The sequence below is a fragment of the Entelurus aequoreus genome, linkage group LG09, assembly GCF_033978785.1.
Source record: "Entelurus aequoreus isolate RoL-2023_Sb linkage group LG09, RoL_Eaeq_v1.1, whole genome shotgun sequence".
NCBI lineage: Eukaryota > Metazoa > Chordata > Actinopteri > Syngnathiformes > Syngnathidae > Entelurus > Entelurus aequoreus.
Genome location: NC_084739.1, coordinates 34,393,402 through 34,416,033, shown reverse-complemented (window position 1 = coordinate 34,416,033; position 22,632 = coordinate 34,393,402). Strand labels below are relative to the sequence as shown.

Here is a 22,632-nt window from a genome sequence, read left to right as displayed (position 1 = left end):
AGCTTGTAGGCTCAGTGTGCGCAATTGAATAGCTTATCCGCTCAAACAGCATTGTGTTTATACTGTATATGTTTATACTGGGGTATGTTGTTTCTTCATGGGGAAAGACATTAATGTGTCTTGTTTTCATGTTAACATTCAAGCAAAGCAGCTCACGTCAGTCAATACATGAATTAATCAAAGTGCAGTTATCAATCACGGTTTTTCAATAATTTTAATTTAAAACGATATTATTAACCGTTGGGGTTTTTACCGCAGTTACCATTAATACTGTTTATTGTTACATCCTTGGGCGGTAATATTGCATCCTTTCCAGTTGTATTATTTTCTCGAAACTATTATTAATTTACTTGCTAATTTTCTCTTCATCGCTGGTTACTCTCATGGTTCTATATAAAATTATTTTAAAATGTACTAAGAACTTCTACTTCTGCTGTTTTCCTACTATTATTTTTGGGCGATTCTACAAATTTGGGTATCGATCCAATTCCAGACAGTATTGATCATACCGATGCTGATACTGATACCTAACATTTTAAAAATCAATATTAGACTATTAGGAATTTTTCTATTTTTGTCCTCTAAATTCAATTGATGACCTGTAGCTGGCCATCACAGTTTTAGCTCCCCATAAACACAAAAGTACTGTATACCTCAATGTAAATTACATTTTAGAGCAAAATATAGTGTGCTAAAGAAAGCAGGGCAAAGGGGGGCAAAGAGGAAGGCAGGGTGGGTGTGAAACAAGAGTGGACAAGGTCTTCCCCACCTATTGTGTCTCTACAGTGACAGGAACGGCCACGGGGGCAAGATTCACTTTAATCACCTTCCATGGGCTTCCTATTACCTCCTGCACACAATGAACGGGGCAGAGGTCACTGTCCCCATGTACCTTGAGATTCACATTTAAACATTTTGCTACATACACACATGCGCAGTCTAAACCAACAACAGATATTACTGACTGACAAAAAACTCCTTCTACATCCGTAATCATGTTTAAGCTGAGCCGCAATCATTACACAACTAGATAGTCGTGATAAAGATTATTAAGTATGCTAAGGCCACTCTCTCGGGACAACAGCATGTCTTCTCTTTGACAGCAGATGGAAAACTCTTGCATTAGCCCATTTGAGTAGGGTGTGGGTTTACATGCAACCTGCTTGACATGTTCTCCAGATGAAAAGCAGCAGCTGTAGTCCTGTGTGATTTAGTTGTTAATAGCAAAGAAGTCATGGGGCGGGAAGGGGGTGGTCTTGTTTGTGCAGCGTTACGACTCAGGAAGGATGTCCACTCCTCAAATCTAAGCACACCCACATCTAACATATCTGCTGTTCTATTCACTATACTGTAATTCTCATAGAAGCATTTGTTGTACTCTTTAAATATATGGTATTTATATGCTATATTTAAAGATCATATTAAACAATACAATGCATATTTATGTTGCATTTTAAGGAAGTCAGGAAAAAGCTAGACATGGCCCAGGCAAAAGGTCTTGTCTTGGGCATCTGACCTGTCAAAGCATGTGTTGCCAACTTAGAGACTTTTTCGCTAACGGTATCGTAAATATTGCGGTATATCGATTTTAAAATGCTAGCAATAATGCCGCATGTGATGGTATTAAACAAGAACTTGGGAGTACTCCTGTCAATGTAATTTTTTTCTGGCGCTAATAAATTGGCTGGTCTGGGAAGTATACATCTCCCATAATCGCTTACGCAGTGCCGGTGAGCAGAGCGGAGAACTTCCTGCAAAGTTTAAATCAGAAGTATGGACAGATTTTTGTTTTACGATGAACACAAAAACGATAGAGGAGAAAACATGATGTTGGAGTCTCTTGTCGGTCTGAAGAATGAGCAGACATGCAGTTATTTACTTTTGGCATAAATCCTTGGGGAAGCATGGACATGCAAAAAAAAATATTGCACACCGCAACGTCTACAACGAGGAATACGAGTAATAGGCTACTTGATGAACTGTCACCCGGAAAATATCCTTGATGTGAAACCAAAAAGCCAGTGATGCCAAACACCAATTTGTAAGATTACGTTTGTGTTCAATTAAGTGTGTTTATCCTTACAGGGGAATTTCACTTTTTTTTTTAGGAATTTTGGCGATTGTTCACACTTATTATGAGTAACATGACGATGAATGTTAGTTAAAAAATTGGTTTCTAAATATTAAATAAATGTGATCAAAAGTTTGCTTACAAAGGAGCCTAGGGAAGCCGCGCAGTTCCGCCTCTTAAGCCCTTAAAAAACATCCTAATAACTCCATTAAGGTTTTATGTACCATATGTAATGTAGTAACGGGCACATTTATTTTAAAATTTCATATTTATGTATTTTTAAAATTTTAAGCATACGCAGCGCATTAATTTAAAAAACGTATCACATTTGCTTTTTTTTCTTCATCATTGATTGTTACTCACTGCAGACTTCAAAAGCCCCAACAAACATAATACAACATAATTTACTGTACAATGTCTGCTGTCATTAGGATGCAGACTGCTAGGATGTTCATATATTCCCATTTAGATGAAGAATGACCATAATCCTCACAAAGAAACGGGTTGGGGTGCGGGGGTCTTTTCGTGTCTTTTTCTCCATTTTCAGGCCTTAAATGGCTGTCAAAGTACACAAAGTTATTGGATTACTACCTCAAACTTCCTCTGTCCAGGTGAGAGGCATGATTTATGATCAACAATAAACTTCCAGGGAGCAAGGAAGCGAGAAAGCTGCAGACCACTCAACGATGTCAACATTGGCACACACGGTAGTGATCACGGCGCCGCTATAAATAGTTTGTCTGCGTGAGCGCTTATAATAGCAGTATCACCAATACTTGGTTAATATTCAAATCACAAAATGTAAATGGAGTATTGTTGGCGTTTTTTGGTTGGATATTTGTTGGATTTTATGGGCGATATAGAGAACCTCCCATTGGCTCCGCTGTAAGCGGACTTTAATTTATATTTATTTAATATTTAGAATGCATTGTTTTGGAATTTTGCTTATCAGTCAATCATTATGAAAGACATGACGACGAATGTTTTTTTTTTAATGCATTTAAACTTGTAAAAAACAGGAACATAAAAGTCTGCTTACAGCGGAGATAATGGGATGTCCTCTATTCCGCCCATAAAACCCAATAAAAAAAACATCCAAAAAGCACCAAAAATACTCGATTTACATCTTGTGACTAGAATATTAACCAATGTTGTCCAGTGAATTGTCACCATTGTGCCAATGTTGACATGATCGTGATCAGCTGCTTCCTTGTTTCCTTGCTCGTCAAACTTTTTTGTAGATCATAAATCATGCCTCTCACCTGGATAGTAGAAGGACAAGGATGTATTCTGACAAGTTGTTACACTTTGACAGCCAATTTAGGCCATTCCCACACAAACACGGCTACTTAATAAACGCATACAGTACATATCTCTGCGTTTATCTCTTGTCCACACACAAACAAATATTTTGTCTTTAAAAACGCAGACTTTTGCAAACGCTGGCCAAAGTGTCGAGTTCCAAAACTCTCCGCTTCGCGTATGTGTGTACACCGCTCAAACCGGGACTTGTACTGTGATGACATCACTATGCTGCGCTGTCATTTCCAAAGCCCCAACAACAGCACTGCCTTTAAACAAACACACTTCAAGTGGACTTACTGTATGTTTGAATGTAAACGTGCTGCTATTTTCAATCAACATTATTAAAAAAGACACATCAAAAATGGGCTTTGCGACACTCCCGCCAGTGCTAAATTACAGTCAGCTGTTTTGAATACGATCGCTGTCGAACCGCCACCTGATGGGACAACTTGGACAAGCAAGACTTTTTGCTTTGTGTCATAAGAAAGGTGCAACATTATCTTATGTTTTTAGTCCTTATTTAATGCCAAATCATGAAGGTAACTTACGTGTGTTGCTTCCAGTTTTGTAGATGGAGCGCGACCAAGCAACTAAAAAAATCATGATGTAGCATCCTCCTTGTAGTGTGTACTGATGTTAAAGACAATACACACTTCAGTGCACATGTACTATATCACTATATCGATAATTAAATGCTTTATAAATCCACAACAGTTTTGCAGCGGCACACGAACGACCGTGCACTTTATATAGGCACTTAAACATGCAAAAGGGTTTCCTTGGCTCGTTAGTGCGTGCTGATTTTAGAAATATTGTGCACTTCACAGCACATGTAATATAACATCATGTTGCTGAACATGTTATAATTCTACGAGTGTTGGGTTTCAGCAGCACAGGCGTGCATGCGCGCTTTAAACACGGAAAGAAAAAAAAAAGTTCCCAGGGCTCTATGTACATGCAAGCTGGTTTTAAAAATAATGTACATGTCTTTGTACATCTAGTACATCAAAATAAACATAATAGTGGTGTAATGCCATCAAGTCAGCTGTTGCTGCTTTTTTCAGGCTTCTGATTGGACAACATGTGTATGACAGCAGGTGTATGTGTTTGTGTGTAGACAGACAGTTTTGAAACTACACTTGTGTAGATAGAGATCGTTATAACTCCAAATATGCGTTTTTGAAACTCTCCGTGTTCATGTGGACACGTAAAAGACGCTTGGTTCCACCCCCCTTTTTTTCGCGTGGATTATAAATCATTCTTCATCTAAATAGGAAATATGAACATCCCAGCAGTCGGCATCATAATGACAGCAGACATTGCACAGTAAGTGATGTTTTATTATGTTTGTTGGCGCTCATAAAGTCTGCAGTAAGCAGTAATCAATGATGTAGTTAAAAAAAAAAAATGAACGCTGTGATGTGTTTTTGAAACTAACACGCCGCTTATGCTTAAAATTATCAAAATAGGTAAATATTAAATATTATTCTAAATGTGCTTCCTTAGTAAGTTAATTATATACTTACAGTGTGTATATAAAACCTTAATGGAGGTGTTTGGATGTTTTTTAAGGGCAGCTCCCATTAGCTCCATTGTAAGCGGACTTTTGATCACATTTATTTATTATTCAGAATGGATTAAAAAAATACATCTGTCGCTATGTCTTTGATAAAGATTGTGAACAATAGGCAACATTAAAAAAAAAGTACACATCCTCTTTAAAACATTCCTGCCACTTCATTTAACACCCAAAGGCTTTTTTACTAAGCCTTTTAATTTGTTGACAATACCACAATAATATCGTATTGTGGCCTTAATAATACTGTGACAATATCGTATTGTGAGATTTTTTACATCCTTATTTGTTGCGTGTATTCACACCCCACTAGATTGTTTTTCAAAAAAGTGAATAGCGACATACACTATTTTGCCAAACGTATTTGGCCACCCATCCAAATGATCAGAATCAGGTGTCCTAATCACTAATCACTAAGCACTTAGGCATGGAAACTGTTTCTACAAACATTTGTGAAAGAATAGGCCGCTCTCAGGTGCGCAGTGATTTCCAGCGTGGAACTGTCATAGGATGCCTCCTGTGCAACAAATCCAGTCGAGAAATGTCCTCACTCCTAAATATTCCAAAGTCAACTGTCGGCTTCCCTCTCCCCAGCCACTTCGTCCAGCTCCTCCCGGGGGATCCCGAGGCGTTCCCAGGCCAGCTGGGAGACATAGTCTTCCCAACGTGTCCTGGGTCTTCCCCGTGGCCTCCTACCGGTCGGACATGCCCTAAACACCTCCCTAGGGAGGCGTTCGGGTGGCATCCTGACCAGATGCCCGAACCGCTTCATCTGGCTCCTCTCGATACCAAAACATTTTGGACAATTCCATGCTCCCAACCTTGTGGGAACGGTTTGGAGCGGGCCCCTTCCTCTTCCAACATGACTGTGCACCAGTGCATAAAGACATGGATGACAGAGTCAGGTGTGGATGACCTTGACTGGCCTGCACAGAGTCCTGACCTGAACCCGATAGAACACCTTTGGGATGAATTAGAACGGAGACTGAGAGCCAGGCCTTCTCGAACAACATCAGTGTGTGACCTCACCAATGCGCTTTTGGAAGAATGGTTGAAAATTCCTATAAACACACTTCGCAACCTTGTGGACAGCCTTCCCAGAAGAGTTGAAGCTGTAATAGATGCAAAAGGTGAACTGACATCATATTGAACCCCATGAGTTAGGAATGGGATGGCACTTCATGTTCATATGTGAGTCAAGGCAGGTGGCCAAATACTTTTGGCAATATAGTGTATCTAGTGACTTTTTCTTGGGTTATTTAACACTTTTGGAGACTCAAAAATGAAGGCCAAATAAAAACACACAAAAAGAAGTGACAGAAGAAAGTTAATTTTGTATTTGTGAACATTTGTTTTACTTATGTTTTTTGCTCACTTTTTCTCTCCCGCAGTGTCTGTTAAATGACCTGCCCATGCATCATCATGCTCTTTTGACATTTTTGGGCACATACAGTAATTTATTTCCATAGTTTCAGTAATATTGTCATTTATGTAACGGCCCACCCAGCATAGTCTTAATGGCACAGCCCCTATGTTCCTTATTCTCAATTAACCAGAAAATACTAATATTGCTAACTGACAAAGAGATCAAACAAATACACCACTCTGTAACTTTCTTCCCCACCTTTGCTGACACTTTGGCCTTGGGGTACAGTATGTCTTATATTTTAGTTATAAATGGTTATTATAGTACTGCTATAACAACTCTTTTGCATGGTACAGTGAACAGTTGCACTCAAACATATTAAAAGTTAAAGTACCACTGATAGTCACACACACATTAGGTTTGGTGAAATGACTCTCTGCGTTTGACCCATCCCCTTGTTCCACCCCCTGGGAGGTGAGGGGAGCAGTGAGTAGCAGCGGTGGCCGCGCTCGGAATCATATTGGTGATTTAACCCCCAATTCCAACCCTTGATGCTGAGTGCCAAGCAGGGAGGTAATGGGTCCCCTTTTTATAGTCTTTGGTATGACTCGGCTGGGGTTTGAACTCACAACCTACCGATTTCAGGGCAGGCACTCTAACCACAAGGCCACTAAGCAGGTATATTCAATAAATTAAGGATTTTTAAGAATATTTCACAATGAGTGTCGAATAAGTTTGAATATAGGAGGAACTGTATATACACCAATTTTCATGCAGAACACATTGTGAAAATTAGTATTACTTTGGGCAAGATCAGGTTGAGATTACTGCTGACTGAGTTTGACCTTGTTTGAGATGCATTTTTGTTGTACTTTTCCTACATGGAAATAAAGGTTGCGCTATACAGAAGGTACGTGATACAAATTATATCATTTTGGCTGACAATAAAGCTTTTATTTAGTATTGTTATATCTTGATAATACATGTTGATTACTCATTCTCGCTGTGTCCTGCAAATTTAGCTGAGGCAAGCCAACAAGTGAGTCTTCAAGGCAATGTAGCATTCCCGCTAGCGGCTAACGTCCCTTCACAGTGCAAAGCCACCCCTAAGTCAGTAAACATCGCCTCCATGTGACAAACTTTGTTTCTTACAAGTATCATCCCTGGAGGATGAAGAATAGCTAAGCATGCTACACTACACGCTGTACGTAGGGGGATATGCAAACCGCTAACCTCAAGCTCTTGAATGAAAACAAAGGTGGGTGGATCGATACAAATATTGATAGTAACGATACCAAGTATAGTATCAGTATACGATCAATACTACAGTGGTAGTATATTTCCTGTCATAAAAAAATACATACATTTTTTTTATCGTTCACAAACTCAGGGACAGGTGAACCCTGGACAAAGTAGGGCCTTAAGGGCAAAAACCAAGGGATTTAAACCAAAGCCAATAGTAGGAAAACTCTGCCATTACTCCGCCATCCTGTGTTTTTGTTTGATTATAATTGTGATCAAAAGTGGAATCATTCAATGATCTTGAAAATGTAAGGTATCAGTATCAGCATTAGTATGACCAATACTGTGCCGGTAACTACTTGGTATTGGATCAATACACACATTTGCTGTTGTTGAACTAATGTAAAGTAGCCAAACATCATAACAATAAATGCCTATTACATTTGAATAGGAGTGTAGATAAAACTGTGCTACAGCAGAAAGTAATCAATTATTAACAATAAATTATCAAGTATATTAATAATAGTTTTGAGAAAAAAATACAACCGGAAATGACATATGTTACTGCGTATGTCAACAGCCAAATTAGGAGGCTTTGTAACTCCTTTTAAAATGGTTCTTTTATCGTTAATAATATATCACGGTGCATATTGTTATCGCAGGAGGCTGAATATATATCACAATATAGTTTTTAGGTCTCATCCCCAAATTTTCAAACATTGTAGTTTTCTGGAATTCTTCAGGCGTTATCGTTGCTCTGCGGGCTTTGTACCCTTTGTAGTACAATGTTTAGCTGGTGTGCTGCAGTGAAGAACAGGATGTGGTGACAACAGTTGCTGCAAGGCAACATCTCATAGTGAATTTGGTTTCCGGGACTGTACATACTATCGGAGCATGAAAATCTCAGCACTCATTATTTTATTTGTTTACCAGATTTTTTACTGACCACTGCAGCGTAGCAAACGCACGCTGCAGTGGTCAGTGGTGGTTGTTGGGGAGACCAGAATCCAATCCCATCCAAGGTTTATTTTATTTAAAAATAGCCCAGTGTTTGGACACGCACGCACACACAGCCTTGTTTTAAAGACTTAAGAGCAGTTGCAATGAGGCAAAATTACTTTTCTTGAGACTTACCGTTACTATACCCACATATTGATTCACAGTCCACACTGAACACAACTGGCGGGCAGGAAATGCTTGCTTTTTAGAATATCAACTTGGCAGTTTTTGTCTGGTCAACACCGCCAATAACTAACAAGAAGCCCTGCCAAATGTTTTGTAAGAACCTCACATGCCACAAGGCAAATAGCAAGTCATTCTCGTGCAGGCCCGCCCAACTTATATCTGGTGTGAGGACAAACTAAATGATTGCAGTCAGCGTCTGTTCGAGCTATGCGCTTAAAACCGCTGTCTTTGAATTGTTGACTCTTACTTCTAGGCCAAACCCCAACACAGTCTTTCCCAGAGCTTTCAAAGCCTTCGTACTGCTGACGGGGTTTGAGTCACACATTTGTTGACCTACAGTCATGGTTCAGCTATTCCTTTTCACCACACGTCTCGCCTATTCCTAGTTTAATACGCTGGTGAGGGGTTATAACTACTGTATTTTCATCTCTTTTGGGGACAGTAGAGCGGCTGTGCCAGCAACTTGAGGGTTTCTCGTTCGATCCCCGACTTCCGCCATCCTTGTCACATCTGTTGTATCCTTGGGCAAGACACTTCACCCTTGCTCCTGATGGGTCGTGGTTAGACCTTGCATGGCAGCTCCCGCCATCAGTGTATGAACGTGTGTGTGAATGGGTGAATGTGGAAATAGTGTCAAAGCACTATACAAGTATAACCCATTTATAACCCATTTACCTCTGCAACATTGGGTGGCAGTATAACCCGCTTCATCTTAATAAGCATTGGGGCTACAGTACTTGCTCCTCTCACTTTTTCAAACTCGCCTAAATTGTTCTGTTTATTTAATAAATAGCCACAGGATTGACATCTTCCTCTTCCTCTGCTGGTGTGCGTTTGGCATCATTATTTGACTTGTGGATCAGTCATTTTTGCAAGGACTCTAATGTACAGGAAACCAGGTCTGATTTATGGACATGCTAAATTCTTGACTCTATACACAAGACACATTTGATAATTTCGACTTTTAGAAATTCAAATTTATGGCACACTAAAGTGTTAGATACTTTAAAGATTGGTTTTCATTTAGATTTCAGCAATCCATTCATTGTATTTTCTGTAGTGCCATGCATTTGTTAATGGGGTGCCAAGTGTAGAAGTACAGTCACACTTTTCCAGCACATATATTTTTCACATTTAGCTCACTTTTGTCACATTTAGCTAATTTTCGTCACGTTTAAGTTTAAATTAAATGTTGACTCTAAATCAGGCCTATTCAACTGGCGGCCCACATTTGAACCGCCGAACATCACCCAAGTAGGCTTGATGAAACCATTAGAACTAGGGTTGAGCATGTATGCAGTACTCCCGCCACAACGAGGGGTCAACAACGAGGCATACGTGTCACCGTGAAGCAGCAGTGGGGTGAGTAGAGGAAGACTACTCATTCAACCCTGGAAAAAAATCCAAATCAATTGCAAAAATCAAACTTTTGACAACGACTGGACAATAACTATGAATGTTTTGCCCCGAGCAAATGCTCAAATATTTTTTTCCTGGTGGACCTTTTAAGCGACAGACACATTGATCCAGACAAGCAGCAACAATGGTAGAAATCCCAGCGTGTAACCTCATCACCAAAATTGGTCAAACATTTGTAAGTTTGTTTATAAAGATATGTAGTTTGTTTTGTGTTGAAATCGGCAGGGGGCAGATTAATGAAATTATTGACAGTGCAGTGTAGAAGCCGATGTGTTTAGTTTGCAATTAGGTAAACGCAGTCTCAAAGAAATATAACCTGCAGAGGCACTTTTTGACGAAACATAGTCACATTTCGATGTGAAACTGGAGCCCTCTCTATTATGTAGTTGAACAGCCCTGCTCTTAATGTTACATCTAAATCTATATCTTGAATATGATTAAAAATCGAATCTAAACATGAAATCTAAACAAAAATTTTACAATTAAATCTTAATTAATTATTAAATTATATAAATAATACATTATATAAATAATACATCTAAATCTTGAGTCTAAATATAAATGTTGAATCTAAACCTACATGTTAAATGTAAATCTTAAATCTAAATCCAAGCGCTAAATCTCTCGCCAAGTGTAAACATGAATATTTAAAATGGGGAAAGGGGGAATAACATGTGCTGTAAAGCAAGTTATTTCTAGTTTTCTGTGTGGGAGGGTTCCTGCCACCCCCCCTCAAAGTTGGTAAGTGCCAGTAAAAGTGATACAGACCCCCTCAGGCCATGACAGAGGTGTCAATCAACTAGTTGTAAGTCGATGTATCATCCCAAAAGTTATACACATATTTTATGAAGGTTGAAAAGTTACTTAGTGCTGCTTTAACATATAAGCTTGGATTCAACATTTAGCGCTCACATTTAGATTTAAGATTTAGATTCAGATTAAACATTTAGGTTTAGATTTAAGATTTAGGATTTAGATTCAACATTTATATTTAGATTTAACATTTAGGTTTAGATTTAACATTTAGCGCTCACATTTAGATTCAAAATTTAAGTTGAAAATTAAAATTTAGATTAAACATTTAGAGTCAACATTTAACTTAAACTTACATTTGATGAAAATGAGTTAAATGTGAGAAATGTGTGTTAAATGTAAAAAAAAAAAAAAGGGCCTTGATATAATAGCAGTCGTGTATTATGGCTACCTCATTTAGCTCTGAAAACTAGAACCCCACTCTGTTAAACTAAACCGTACAATATCATCCTAAATAAAAGCAGAATCTTTGACACAGCTTGTTCATTGGATGTCAATAAAAAACTGTACCTAATGTTTTAAAGAGCAGTGTATTGTTTGGTGGATCTATTTTAGCCAGTGCCAGTACAACCAAAAATATACGGAACAGGAAGCGAGCTGTTCAGACCCAATGCTCACAAAAACCAGGAAGTATGTCATGTACTGAAATAGTGCATGGAGTGTTGTACTTTAAGTCTTGTAATGCCCAGGAGATGCTAGCTGCTATTGTTTGTTTTGCATTGTGATTATTTGTGTGTTGACTGGTGGAAACAGGCAGGTTTTGGGGCTAAATTATATCCTCAGAGCAAACATGAAGATGCAAAGGTGGCATGTTTCAAATTGTCATGTAACCTTTAATCAATAAAAGTACTAAAGATAACTGTCCACATGTTTTTCTCATTCATGTCTGATAGTCATTAAACATTTGTAAGTTAAGGATCACATCATTTCCTCATTCCTCCAATTTGTAATGGGAACAATAAAGTCAAGCAGCACATACTGTAGTCGAAAGGAAAAAACAGCTGCAACGTCTAATTTGATTTTAATTTCTTCTCCGTTTGCTTTTATCCTTCCAGTTACCAGCAAGACATTCCAGTCCCTGTCCTCATTGGGTATTTCCACCACTCACCTTTTCTGGACTTGTCCAGAAGGAGCAACATTCACACCTGAGTGTGTTCAGACAGGGACCGCCTTGGCACCCTCCGACGTCTTAAAGCATGCCTGGCTTTTCACGCCACACACTGACCAACACTGCACACGAGTGGTGGGACCACGCCACATGACGTACGGTCATACGCATGGAAACCACAGTTTGCCAGCCGGGTTGAAATTTGGAACTTCAAACAGCAACTTCTGGATGGTAATGCAGAATGTGACCTTCGCTGACCAGGGTCGTTACTGCTGTATGGTCCTTGACCTTCAGCAGGACCACAAACATGTGCAGCGTGCCCACGCCCATTTGATACTGCACGTGACACCACGTAAGTATGTCACCACGAACATGGTATTACAGTGGAGCCTCCAGTATCACGGATTGTTTTCAATTGGTTTCTCTAATTACCGTATTTTCCGCACTATAAGGTGCACCGGATTATAAGGCGCACCTTCAATGAATGGCCTATTTTAAAACTTTGCTCATATACTGTATAAGGCGCACCGCATTATAAGGTGCACCGCGTTATAATGCGCATAGAATAGACGCTACAGTAGAAGCTGGGGTTACGTTATGCATCCATTAGATGGAGCTGCGCTAAAGGGAATGTCAACAAAACAGTCAGATAGGTCAGTCAAACTTTATTAATAGATTACAAACCAGCATTCTGACAACTCTGTTCACTCCCAAAATGAATAAACAGCTGTTTTATTATTTTCCCCGAGGTAAAGTCAGTGACGTGGTATTTCGTTTATCTTTTAACAGCAAGGTATAACATGTAGTGCAACATTTATGTGACATAGTGGGGGGGAACTTTTCCTCGATTCAATAAACACGTAAAATACAGTCTGATACTGTTACGGTAAATCAAACATTAGTGCAATCACAATATAGTAACACTCGAAATAGTGCAGAGCAATAACAATATATCAATAACTCAACGTTGCTCAAACGTTAATGTCACACAACACAACACACAAAATAAACATGTAAAGCTCACTTTATTAAGTTATTCCTCATCCACGAATCTCTCGAATTCTTCTTCTTCAGTGTCCGAATTAAACAGTTGGGTGAATACGGCATCCAACATGCCCGCTGCTGCTCTTTTCCCGTGTTCTACTGTGTGACTGATCGCCTTGAGTTTAAACTCTGCGTCGTGAGCGTGTCTCTTAATAGGAGCCATTTTGGGGTCTTTACATAAACACACAAATGGAAATGAAACTGCACGCCTCGCGCAGTCATATATCCCAGCATGCACCGCACGCTTCTTCTTCTACGGTAAGCAGCCGCCGACTTTATTTTCCCCCGTAGAAGAAGCGCTTAATAGAAGAAGGTCTCGTAGTTGCGAGACCTGTTGTGTCTCAATATTGGTCCAAATATAAGGCGCACCGGATTATAAGGCGCACTGTCAGCTTTTGAGAAAATTTGAGGTTTTTAGGTGCGCCTTAAAGTGCGGAAAATACGGTAGATTTTTTCAAACTCTCCTGTACTACTCCGGTAGATTCCCTGTGAACATTCTTTACTCTTTACAATAGTTAATATAGAAGCACAGATGTGCATCATGTGTCACACTTTTAACATTCGTTCTTGTTATTGGAAAATATGTTATTGTAACACTAAGGATGGACAATATGTCCTAAAATCTATACCGCTATAAATATATCAGCTTCCTGCGATAACAATATATATCGCAATATATTATTGGATACGTAAATAATAATAGAACCATTTCAAAAAGGGTTACAAAGGTGCTAACCTATGTGGTATCATATTACATCATTACCAGTTGTAGTTTTTTGTCAAAACTATTCTATTTGTTAATTTACTGTTGATAGTTGTTTACTTTCTGTTGAAACATCAATGACTGATTACATTTTTGATCACAATTATAATTGGTCAAAAACACAGGATGTCAATTAAATATTTTAATCACTTCCTTTTATTACATACATTATTTTAAGGAAAAATAAAATCAAAAGTGCAAAATAACTAAACATATCCAAAAACTACTTTTGTTTCTGATTTGAATCATTTGGTATTTGCACTTAAAAGTCATCTTTTGTCTAAAACGTATTTCCTGAGTTTGTAAACAATAACAAAAATGACATTGATGGTAAAAAATATTGATCTACTGTAGTATCACTGATAACTTGGTATCGTTACTGTCGATATTTGTATCAATCCAGCCACCCCAGTTTCTGGACCTCTAACTTAGTGGTTAGCGACGCTTTTTTGTATTCACCTACAATGTGTAGTGTAGTATGTTTAGCTGTGTATTCCTCATTGTCAAGTTTTAATTAGAATAATCAAAATACCGTGATTGAAATCCGAACTTTGATAAACTCACGGACCAGCTCGCGCTAGCCCGCTAGCTATCTAAAATACTAATATAAATACAAAATATATTAACATCTTTCCCCATTAAGAAATTTCATACCCCAATGATCTTAACTTGTATAGACACATTGCTGTCTAGGCAACTAAACTATTCAATTGTGCTCATTGAAGCTACAGGCTGCGCTCTCTTAGTTATGTTATCGATCTATACATGGAGGAATATGACAAGGACGGAGGTGTCTACAACAGGAAGTGAGCTGACGTCACATAAACCGAAATCGTTTGACTTTATTATAAATATAATCACTCAAACGTTTACAAATGCACTTAGATCCTGTGCAAACTGATGTATTATGTGATGTCAGTGCATTAAGTTCTGTGGTTGAGTTCTACATTCATTTGGATGATTATGTCTATTTATTTATTCTGCAATACAATGCATTAGAACATATTTGTCGTCCCTTTACAGGAAGAAATGGATCTCAAGAATGCTCATTCACAGATATTACAGTACCTGGAGGTATGCAACCAGCCTATAAAACAACTTACTTGTAATTTTGTTTTAGTTTACTTAACATGTAACTCACATTCTATTTTCGCCATCCACAGGGGCTGTGCCTGTCGCCTTGGCCATAGCAGCCTGCATCTTGGCTCTACTTTCAATGCCTGTTATTCTGCTACTTGTCTACAGACAGAGGCAGAACAATCAGTCAAACAGACGTACGTATTTTACTTTTGCAGGAACGGTATATTTCATTACATGCATTTATATAATCTAATGCTATTCACTGCAATAGCTGAAAAATAAAAAAACGATTCTGCTGCTACAAATCTAATACTGAGTTACCCCGGTTTTGGTATGCCCCACTTTTTATATGATTTGGTTGTTGAACATTTTTTGCCAAAACTTTACCGGTTTACCCCTTTATCGTATGGCCAAACATTGCATATATCAAAACTAGTTAGTGTGCAGACATATCAAAATTTCTTATGGGAAAATTGTATTCAGTTTTTGTAAGTTTTAGTCTTCAGCAGATTTACGAACAAAAACCGTCACACTAGTGCGTTGTTTTTCAATGACACAGGGCATTGAGAGGCATTCATTGAACATTACGGGCTCGATCTACCGGTACTAAAATCCAAATATCACGCACTAAATAGGGAGTGTATAATAAAAAATTGCATGTACCATTAGTGGGCGTGTTAAGTGTGAGCTATTAAAACTGTGTGTACAATTGATAACTGGTGCAGATTGTGGCCACAGAACACTTTTCAGTCTTGATAAATCATACTGCATGCGCTAAATAATTATATTTGCATTTTCTCATCCCAGTATTGTATATTGTTCTGCTGATCAGCATATATTAGGACACGCTAAATGGATTGCGCTCCTTATTTTGCTCACCTAAATGGGAACTGCACTTTTTTTGGAATTGTTCCTATCGTTTACAATCAATATGAAAGACATGACGACGGTTGTATTTGGTTTTAATGCAGTCTAACTAGTAAATAAACGTAAATAAAAGTCTGCTTACAGCGGAGCCAATGGGAGGTCCTCTGTTCTGCTCATAAAACCCAATAAAAAACATCCAAAATACCTAATTTACATTTTCTGAATTGAATATTAACCAATATTCGGTTCGCAGCCGAGTGTGAAGCGACTGGGATGAGAATCAGCACCTCCAAGTCCGAGTCCATGGTTCTCGCCCGGAAAAGGGTGGAATGCCATCTCCGGGTTGGGGAGGAGACCCTGCCCCAAGTGGAGGAGTTCAAGTACCTAGGAGTCTTGTTCACGAGTGAGGGAAGAGTGGATCGTGAGATCGACAGGCGGATCGGTGAGGCGTCTTTAGTAATGCGGACGCTGTATCGATCAGTTGTGGTGAAGAAGGAGCTGAGCCGGAAGGCAAAGCTCTCAGTTTACCAGTCGATCTACGTTCCCATCCTCACCTATGGTCATGAGCTTTGGGTTATGACCGAAAGGACATGATCACGGGTACAAGCGGCCGAAATGAGTTTCCTCCGCCGGGTGGCGGGGCTCTCCCTTAGGGATAGGGTGAGAAGCTCTGCCATCAGGGAGGAGCTCAAAGTAAAGCCGCTGCTCCTCCACATCGAGAGGAGCCAGAAGAGGGTGGTTCGGGCATCTGGTCAGGATGCCACCCGAACGCCTCCCTAGGGAGGTGTTTAGGGCACGTCCAACCGGTAGAATGTTACGGGGAAGACCCAGGACACGTTGGGAAGACTATGTCTCCCGGCTGGCCTGGGAACGCCTCGGGATCCCCCGGGAAGAGCTGGACGAAGTGGCTGGGGAGAGGAAAGTCTGGGCTTCCCTGCTTAGGCTGCTGCCCCCGCGACCCGACCTCGTAAAAGCGGAAGAAGATGGACGGATGGATGGATGGAATATTAACCAAATATTAATGATATTGTTATGATAAGCGCTAACGCAGACAAACTATTTATAGCGGCGCCGTGGTCACAAGCATGCGTGCCGATGTTGACATGATCGACTGATCAGCTGCTTCCTTGTTTCCTTGCTCGTCAAGCTTTATTGGAGATCATAAATAATCACTTTGAAAGTAGAAATGCGAGGACGTAATCTGACCAGTTGATACACTTTGACAGCCAATTTAGGCTCGGACATGGCGAGAATAACATGAAAAAATTTTTGGTTCCACTCCCTTTTCTTAGAGAGAATTATGTCATCTCAACGGGAATAACTCAAAACTCTTATCAGTCAGCATCTTAATGACAGCAGACATTGCACAGTAAGGGATGTTTTATTATGTTTGTTGACTCTCATTAAGTCTCCAGTGAGTAGTAATCAGTGATCAAGTGGAGAGAAAAAAAGCGAACGTCATGATGCGTTTTTGAAATTAATGCGCCGCATATGCTTAACATGATTAAAATACGTAAATCCCATCCATCCATTTCTTGTTCCTAAGTCTCCACCTCATCGCAGGGCAAAATATGTAAATATTAAATGTTATTATAAAATGTGCCCGTTATTACATTACATAAATACTTACATCATGTATATAAAACCTCAAAGGAGGTGTTTGGATGTTGTTTTAAGGGCTTAATAGGCAGAATAGAGCAGCTCCCATAGGTTACATTGTAAACTGGCTTTTGATCGCATTTATTTTATATTTAGAATGCACTAAAAAAATATATATATATCCGTCGTCATGTCTTTCATAATGGTTGTGAACGATAGGCAAAATTGCAAAAAAGTGCTTTGCTTGTGTTATCAAGTTTGTACATGTTTTAATACATACAAAATGGGTGTCAAACTCACTTAAGCTCAGGAGCCGCATGGAGGAAAATCTTATCCCAAGTAGGCCGGACAACTTCAGATTTTCTTTGATTTACTTTGGCCAAAAGTAGAATAAGAACATTCTGAAAATTTACATATCACAAATAATACTCTTGACAAAACACTTCCAAGTTGGTAGAAAATGTTTGGAAAAAATTGGTGCAGTTTCAAAAACACAGCAAAGGACACAATGAACTTAGACTTTGCCTATGTGTAGTGTATCTGTAACGCCATTTAAAATTTAAGTCTCAGCCTAACTTGGATTGAACAAAATACTGAATAGATAATAAATAATAAAACTATTTTAGGTATCAAATACGGTCAGTGAACGTCTCAGCCATCCGCTTTTCATTTGAAATAGAAAAAATATTTAACATAAAATCAATTTTCCCCGGTTTTAGTTTGGTAATAAAAAAAAAGCGGGAAATGATCGTTATCCATTATCCGAATTTGTTAATGTGTTAAAGTCAAAAATAGGAATTAAAACAGAGAGTGGAAAACTATTTTCTCTAATCCCCATTCAGTGGTTGGAGATGTGGTACATTACACACGTGCGGTGTCTCTTTTCTTTTTCACTTTCCATGTCTGTGGACATGAAAAAAATAGAAGGGAACTCTTGACTGCGTCAAAATTGTTTTGACGACACTGACGCTGTTCTTTGTCTTCTTCTTCTTCAGTTGTTCTGGGTCACTCACAGATTAGGATCCTGAAAAGAGACACTGCACATCTGCAATTCACCGATAAACTGTTTGCTTGCGTAACAGAATTGCTGTTGCGACGTCCAGTGGATTTATTTAAAACAGCAGTTTCTTTCATGAAAAATTTCAGCCCATCTTTATACTTCGCAAACTCATCTCACTGACCGCCTTAAACTTGTTTGCTGGCCTGAGCCGACCAACGTCGTTTGACACACTGCTTTAGAAGTTCAAGTCCTGTGTTTATTATTGTGTTGTGGTGTACAGTTGCACTGTGTCATACTTTGAGCGGTTTCTAATATTTCATTTGCCCGTTTTGCTTTAACGGTAAAAAGGTACTTTATATTGTACATATCATTTTGCTAAAGAATCCGAACATAGCAATGATGTGTTCAATTTAAATCATACATGCATACAATTCCATATAACATGTAAATTGCACACATGTTATATAACTTTCATCACAGTGCTCTGTCGGAAAACACATTTCCTGTCTGAGTGTTAGATGAACTGTATTTCACACAGTGGGAAAGCTGTTCATATGCGTTGCTCCACTTTGTTCCAGTTGATTCACAATAACCTATTTCCTATTTCCTCCCTCCCCCAGGTGCACAAGAGTTGGTGAGAATGGACAGGTATGTTTTCCCACAGTCTGCCCGACAGCTGTTCTCACAGGACATGTTCCTTAACACATCTGATCTTTTTAAATTACTTTCATGTGGAATTTTTATTTTTTTTGTAGTTAGTCAATTTGTAGATTCAGCCAAGAGTATGACGTTTACCATTAGTAGTCCTTCATCTTCTGGAATTATTATGGCTCTGATACAGAATGTATCGCAGTGTGCTATCTCCTTACTCACTGTGTTTGTGGCTAAGTAAAGCAGTTTAATGCTGAGTACAAACCAAGCTTTAAAATAATTGCATGAAACATCTAAAAGCGTTCAGCAACCCTTGAGAATGTGGACATCTCTTTTTTTTTGTGTGTTCAGTGAAGCTCAGGGCCATGAGAACCCAGTGTTTCTTGGGGAATCGCCACGAGGGAAGACCCGTACTGTTGCTCAGATTATGACACGGCAGTCCTCAGGAACAGGCCGGCACCTGTTATCTGAACCAGAAACCCCGATGTCCCCTCCTGCACATGGGGATGTATTTTTCCCAGCAGAAGGTAAGACACATTTCCAGACTTCAGAGTGTGAGCAACCACAACTCTTGTCCACTATTCAGTTTGTTAGCTTCCTTCGTCTAGCAAGCGATGGTACTTAAAGAAAAAAAGGGAAGTGTTATTTTTGGTGGAATTATTTCATCACTTACAAAAGTCATATTTCTTGCAAATGTTGATGCGGACTAGGAGGAAAAGGCGTTCGCGAAGGTGGGTTGCACACAAGAAATGTTCTACTAGCCAAGCAATCACAGCCTTTTCAGTCTGTGAGGTTAGACTTTTTTTAAAGGTTCATGTTCCGCTATGCAAGAGAGTTTGCAGGGGGAGGAGCGAGCCTGTGTATGGTTTGCTGGTGCCTCGACAGAGGAGCTTAGTCCAGGTTTCAGAGACTGATCTCCGAAATAAAATAGGCAAAATGCAACAGCGTGCGTACAAGAGGCCTCATTATAAAGGTTGCTGCACACAAAAAAGTTGTGTCACTAGGGGTCAAATGTGTGTAAAGAACTTTCATCATATTTATAGAAAATTGTAATGCGGAAAAGGTTGTGCATTCATACACACAATTTCAACCATGCTTAGAGCTCATGCAAAAATGGTGTCATTACAACATGAAAAAAACACACATGCAAGCGATGTACAGTAAAAATATTCCTCAGATTTATTTGTTAGAGCATAAATATCCAAATGTAGAAATGTGTTATTGTAGTTATGGTAAATTTGACATGTTAATGTGGTTGGTGGGTCATTGAAGTATTGTTTATTTTAGTCATTTGTAATTGAATAATAACAATTTATAAATAGATCGGGATGTGCGTCTTTGAAAAGTCAAAGAATGAAGAAGAACAAAAAGTATTTTTTTGAAGACTAAAGACCGAAGAATATGAATTGCAGCACAATATTTTATTGGAAAAATCCTGTTGTGAATTCCGCAATTATTACATTCACCTTTTTTTCAATACGTTTAGACTTTGGGAGTTTATAACACGGTTGGAGTGCCGATGTTTTGATTTTACGCATCATATACATAGTTGTACAATAGAATGTTTATCGTATTGACTACGAAAACCACATTTATTGTGCCAATATTATATTGAAATAATTTCAAATGCATGCCAATTGCCCACAGGAGGTTAAAATATTGCTTACCATGACTACTTGTGTTATATAATAACATTTCTGCTATGCATTACTTACTAATTACATTACACTATTTTGACAAGGACTTGGCAATAAACGTGAACATGTTTTTCTTAATTTCAGCAACAGTTCTCAGTTTCGGTTAGGGATGGGTACCGTGTACCGATTACCGGTATCTGGGAATCGATACCGGTACTCAAAGATACCAATTTTCGGTCTTTTTGTGTGAATACAAGTTTTTAATCAATAAAAAAATATTTAACTGATATTCCAGTTGTTAAATCTTGTTTTATTATCACATCTCTGAGTATCGATTACAGTTGCAAGTCTAAGATGGCAGTAGTGTATGGTGTGTTGGCTAGTCAGTTCAGTCAATGCATAAAAAATGTTAATACTTTAAGTATGATACTTATTACGCATCAGCTGTTTGACTGTATCGTGCATCTTAGTTGTAGTTTTCATTAACAAATTGGGAGGTGCTAAAATCGCTATGTAAAATAGCTAATGCTAATCAGTACAACGTCAACAGTAAAGCCAATGTACGTATATTAGCATCAGGCTAGCACATTTTTGGAAGAGTGGAGCCTTACTTTACTAAGGCTGGAGCATTTTTTGAGTCAATTACCTCAGAAAGTTCTTCTCAAATAGTGAAGCGAGCCCTCCCGAGGGGGAGCAGTACAACCATATTGCTATAAAAATAAACGTTTTAAAAAGTAAAATCCACTCTTACATTGTCATCTGCAAATGAGCAGCTGGCGAAAGGAGAGAAAGGTGCAGGCAGAGGGAGAAAGGGAGGGGACGTGTGGAAAGGCCGTTGGTGTGTGTGCTATTGAAAGCGACGCTGCTGAAGGAAAGGTAGCGTCTCCTCCTCCGCTGTAATTTAGGTCCGCTTAGGAATCTTTTTCCAGGAAAGTCCGTTCTGTAAATATTGCCTTCTTCTTCGGAGTCGCCAAGTCCATCTATGACAGTCCAACATGTAATCCTTTAAAAACATTGTTTTTAACATTTTCATAAGCTAATTAGCATTACCACTTATAATTGTGTAAGGAGTAGTGGGAGGACACCAAGGTGGAACTCTTCTGTGCACACTGCAGGTTTGATTGATAATGAGATGAGTGCGAACAAGTGTGAGCAGCATGGTTTTATAAATCAAATATATTGTGTGGGTATGTACCCTTTGAGGTTTGTGCTAACGCAATGTATTATGTTGTAATCCATGCACACTTTTAAAAAATAAGGCCCCAAGATAGAAGCATATTCAAAATTCTAAATGTGTGTCAAGTATAAAAAACACATACATGTTGGAAGGTCTGCATTTGTGGTTGTATATTCTGACCTCATAATGTCGCATTCTGGCCAGGAAACAACAGAAAAACTGGAATCTGTAATGTTGGGTTAAGCATAAAGATTATTACTCGGGCTGTTTTGACTAAATTTTTATATGATACGTTAGATTTTGCCCGTTGTTGACGATCAGTGGAATCCACAGTAGTTTTTTTAAGGAGAAATAAATTATGGTATGTGGGGTAGGATTGTATACGGACTGGTCACTAGGGGTCACATATATGCTCTCTAGCACGTACTAAAGTTGATTAAAGATAAATATAAAAGGAATGCAGCTAAACTTTCATTAAAGTGAACAAACAAAGATCTGATTTCTGACTTTTCCGCCTCAATAAAAGGTTAAACAACAGTTTGTGAGGTTCTCGCTCTGGTGCAGCACCAAGAAGACACCAAACAAGACTAAATATTAAAAGTAAAAGTCCTAACACAGTTTCTGCATGTGAACCAGCAAAAGAAGTGTTACACCTCAGGGGCGAGCCGCAGCATCCCAGGCAGCGTCGTGTCCAATTTCCAGCGGGCCGATCGCGACCGGAGAGAGGCA

The 22,632-nt window shown here is 38.9% G+C and overlaps 2 protein-coding genes across 3 annotated transcripts in view; one reads left to right on the top strand and one right to left on the bottom strand.

Moving 5' to 3' along the window:
- The window catches only part of LOC133657369 (cadherin-23-like), a 122,009-nt gene that overhangs the window by 84,684 nt on the left and 14,693 nt on the right, over positions 1–22,632 (bottom strand). The window lies entirely within an intron of this gene.
- Positions 1–22,632, top strand: part of LOC133657376 (V-type immunoglobulin domain-containing suppressor of T-cell activation-like) — a 34,563-nt gene that overhangs the window by 6,079 nt on the left and 5,852 nt on the right. The window contains exons 2-7 of one of the 2 annotated variants that reach the window (XM_062058642.1): positions 12,033–12,068; positions 12,141–12,437; positions 14,916–14,966; positions 15,056–15,166; positions 19,059–19,086; positions 19,441–19,616. In XM_062058642.1, the coding sequence (XP_061914626.1) occupies positions 12,033–12,068; positions 12,141–12,437; positions 14,916–14,966; positions 15,056–15,166; positions 19,059–19,086; positions 19,441–19,616 (699 nt within the window). Of the gene's footprint in view, positions 1–12,032; positions 12,438–14,915; positions 14,967–15,055; positions 15,167–19,058; positions 19,087–19,440; positions 19,617–22,632 lie in introns of both variants that reach the window. The other variant, XM_062058641.1, reaches the window with a different exon arrangement.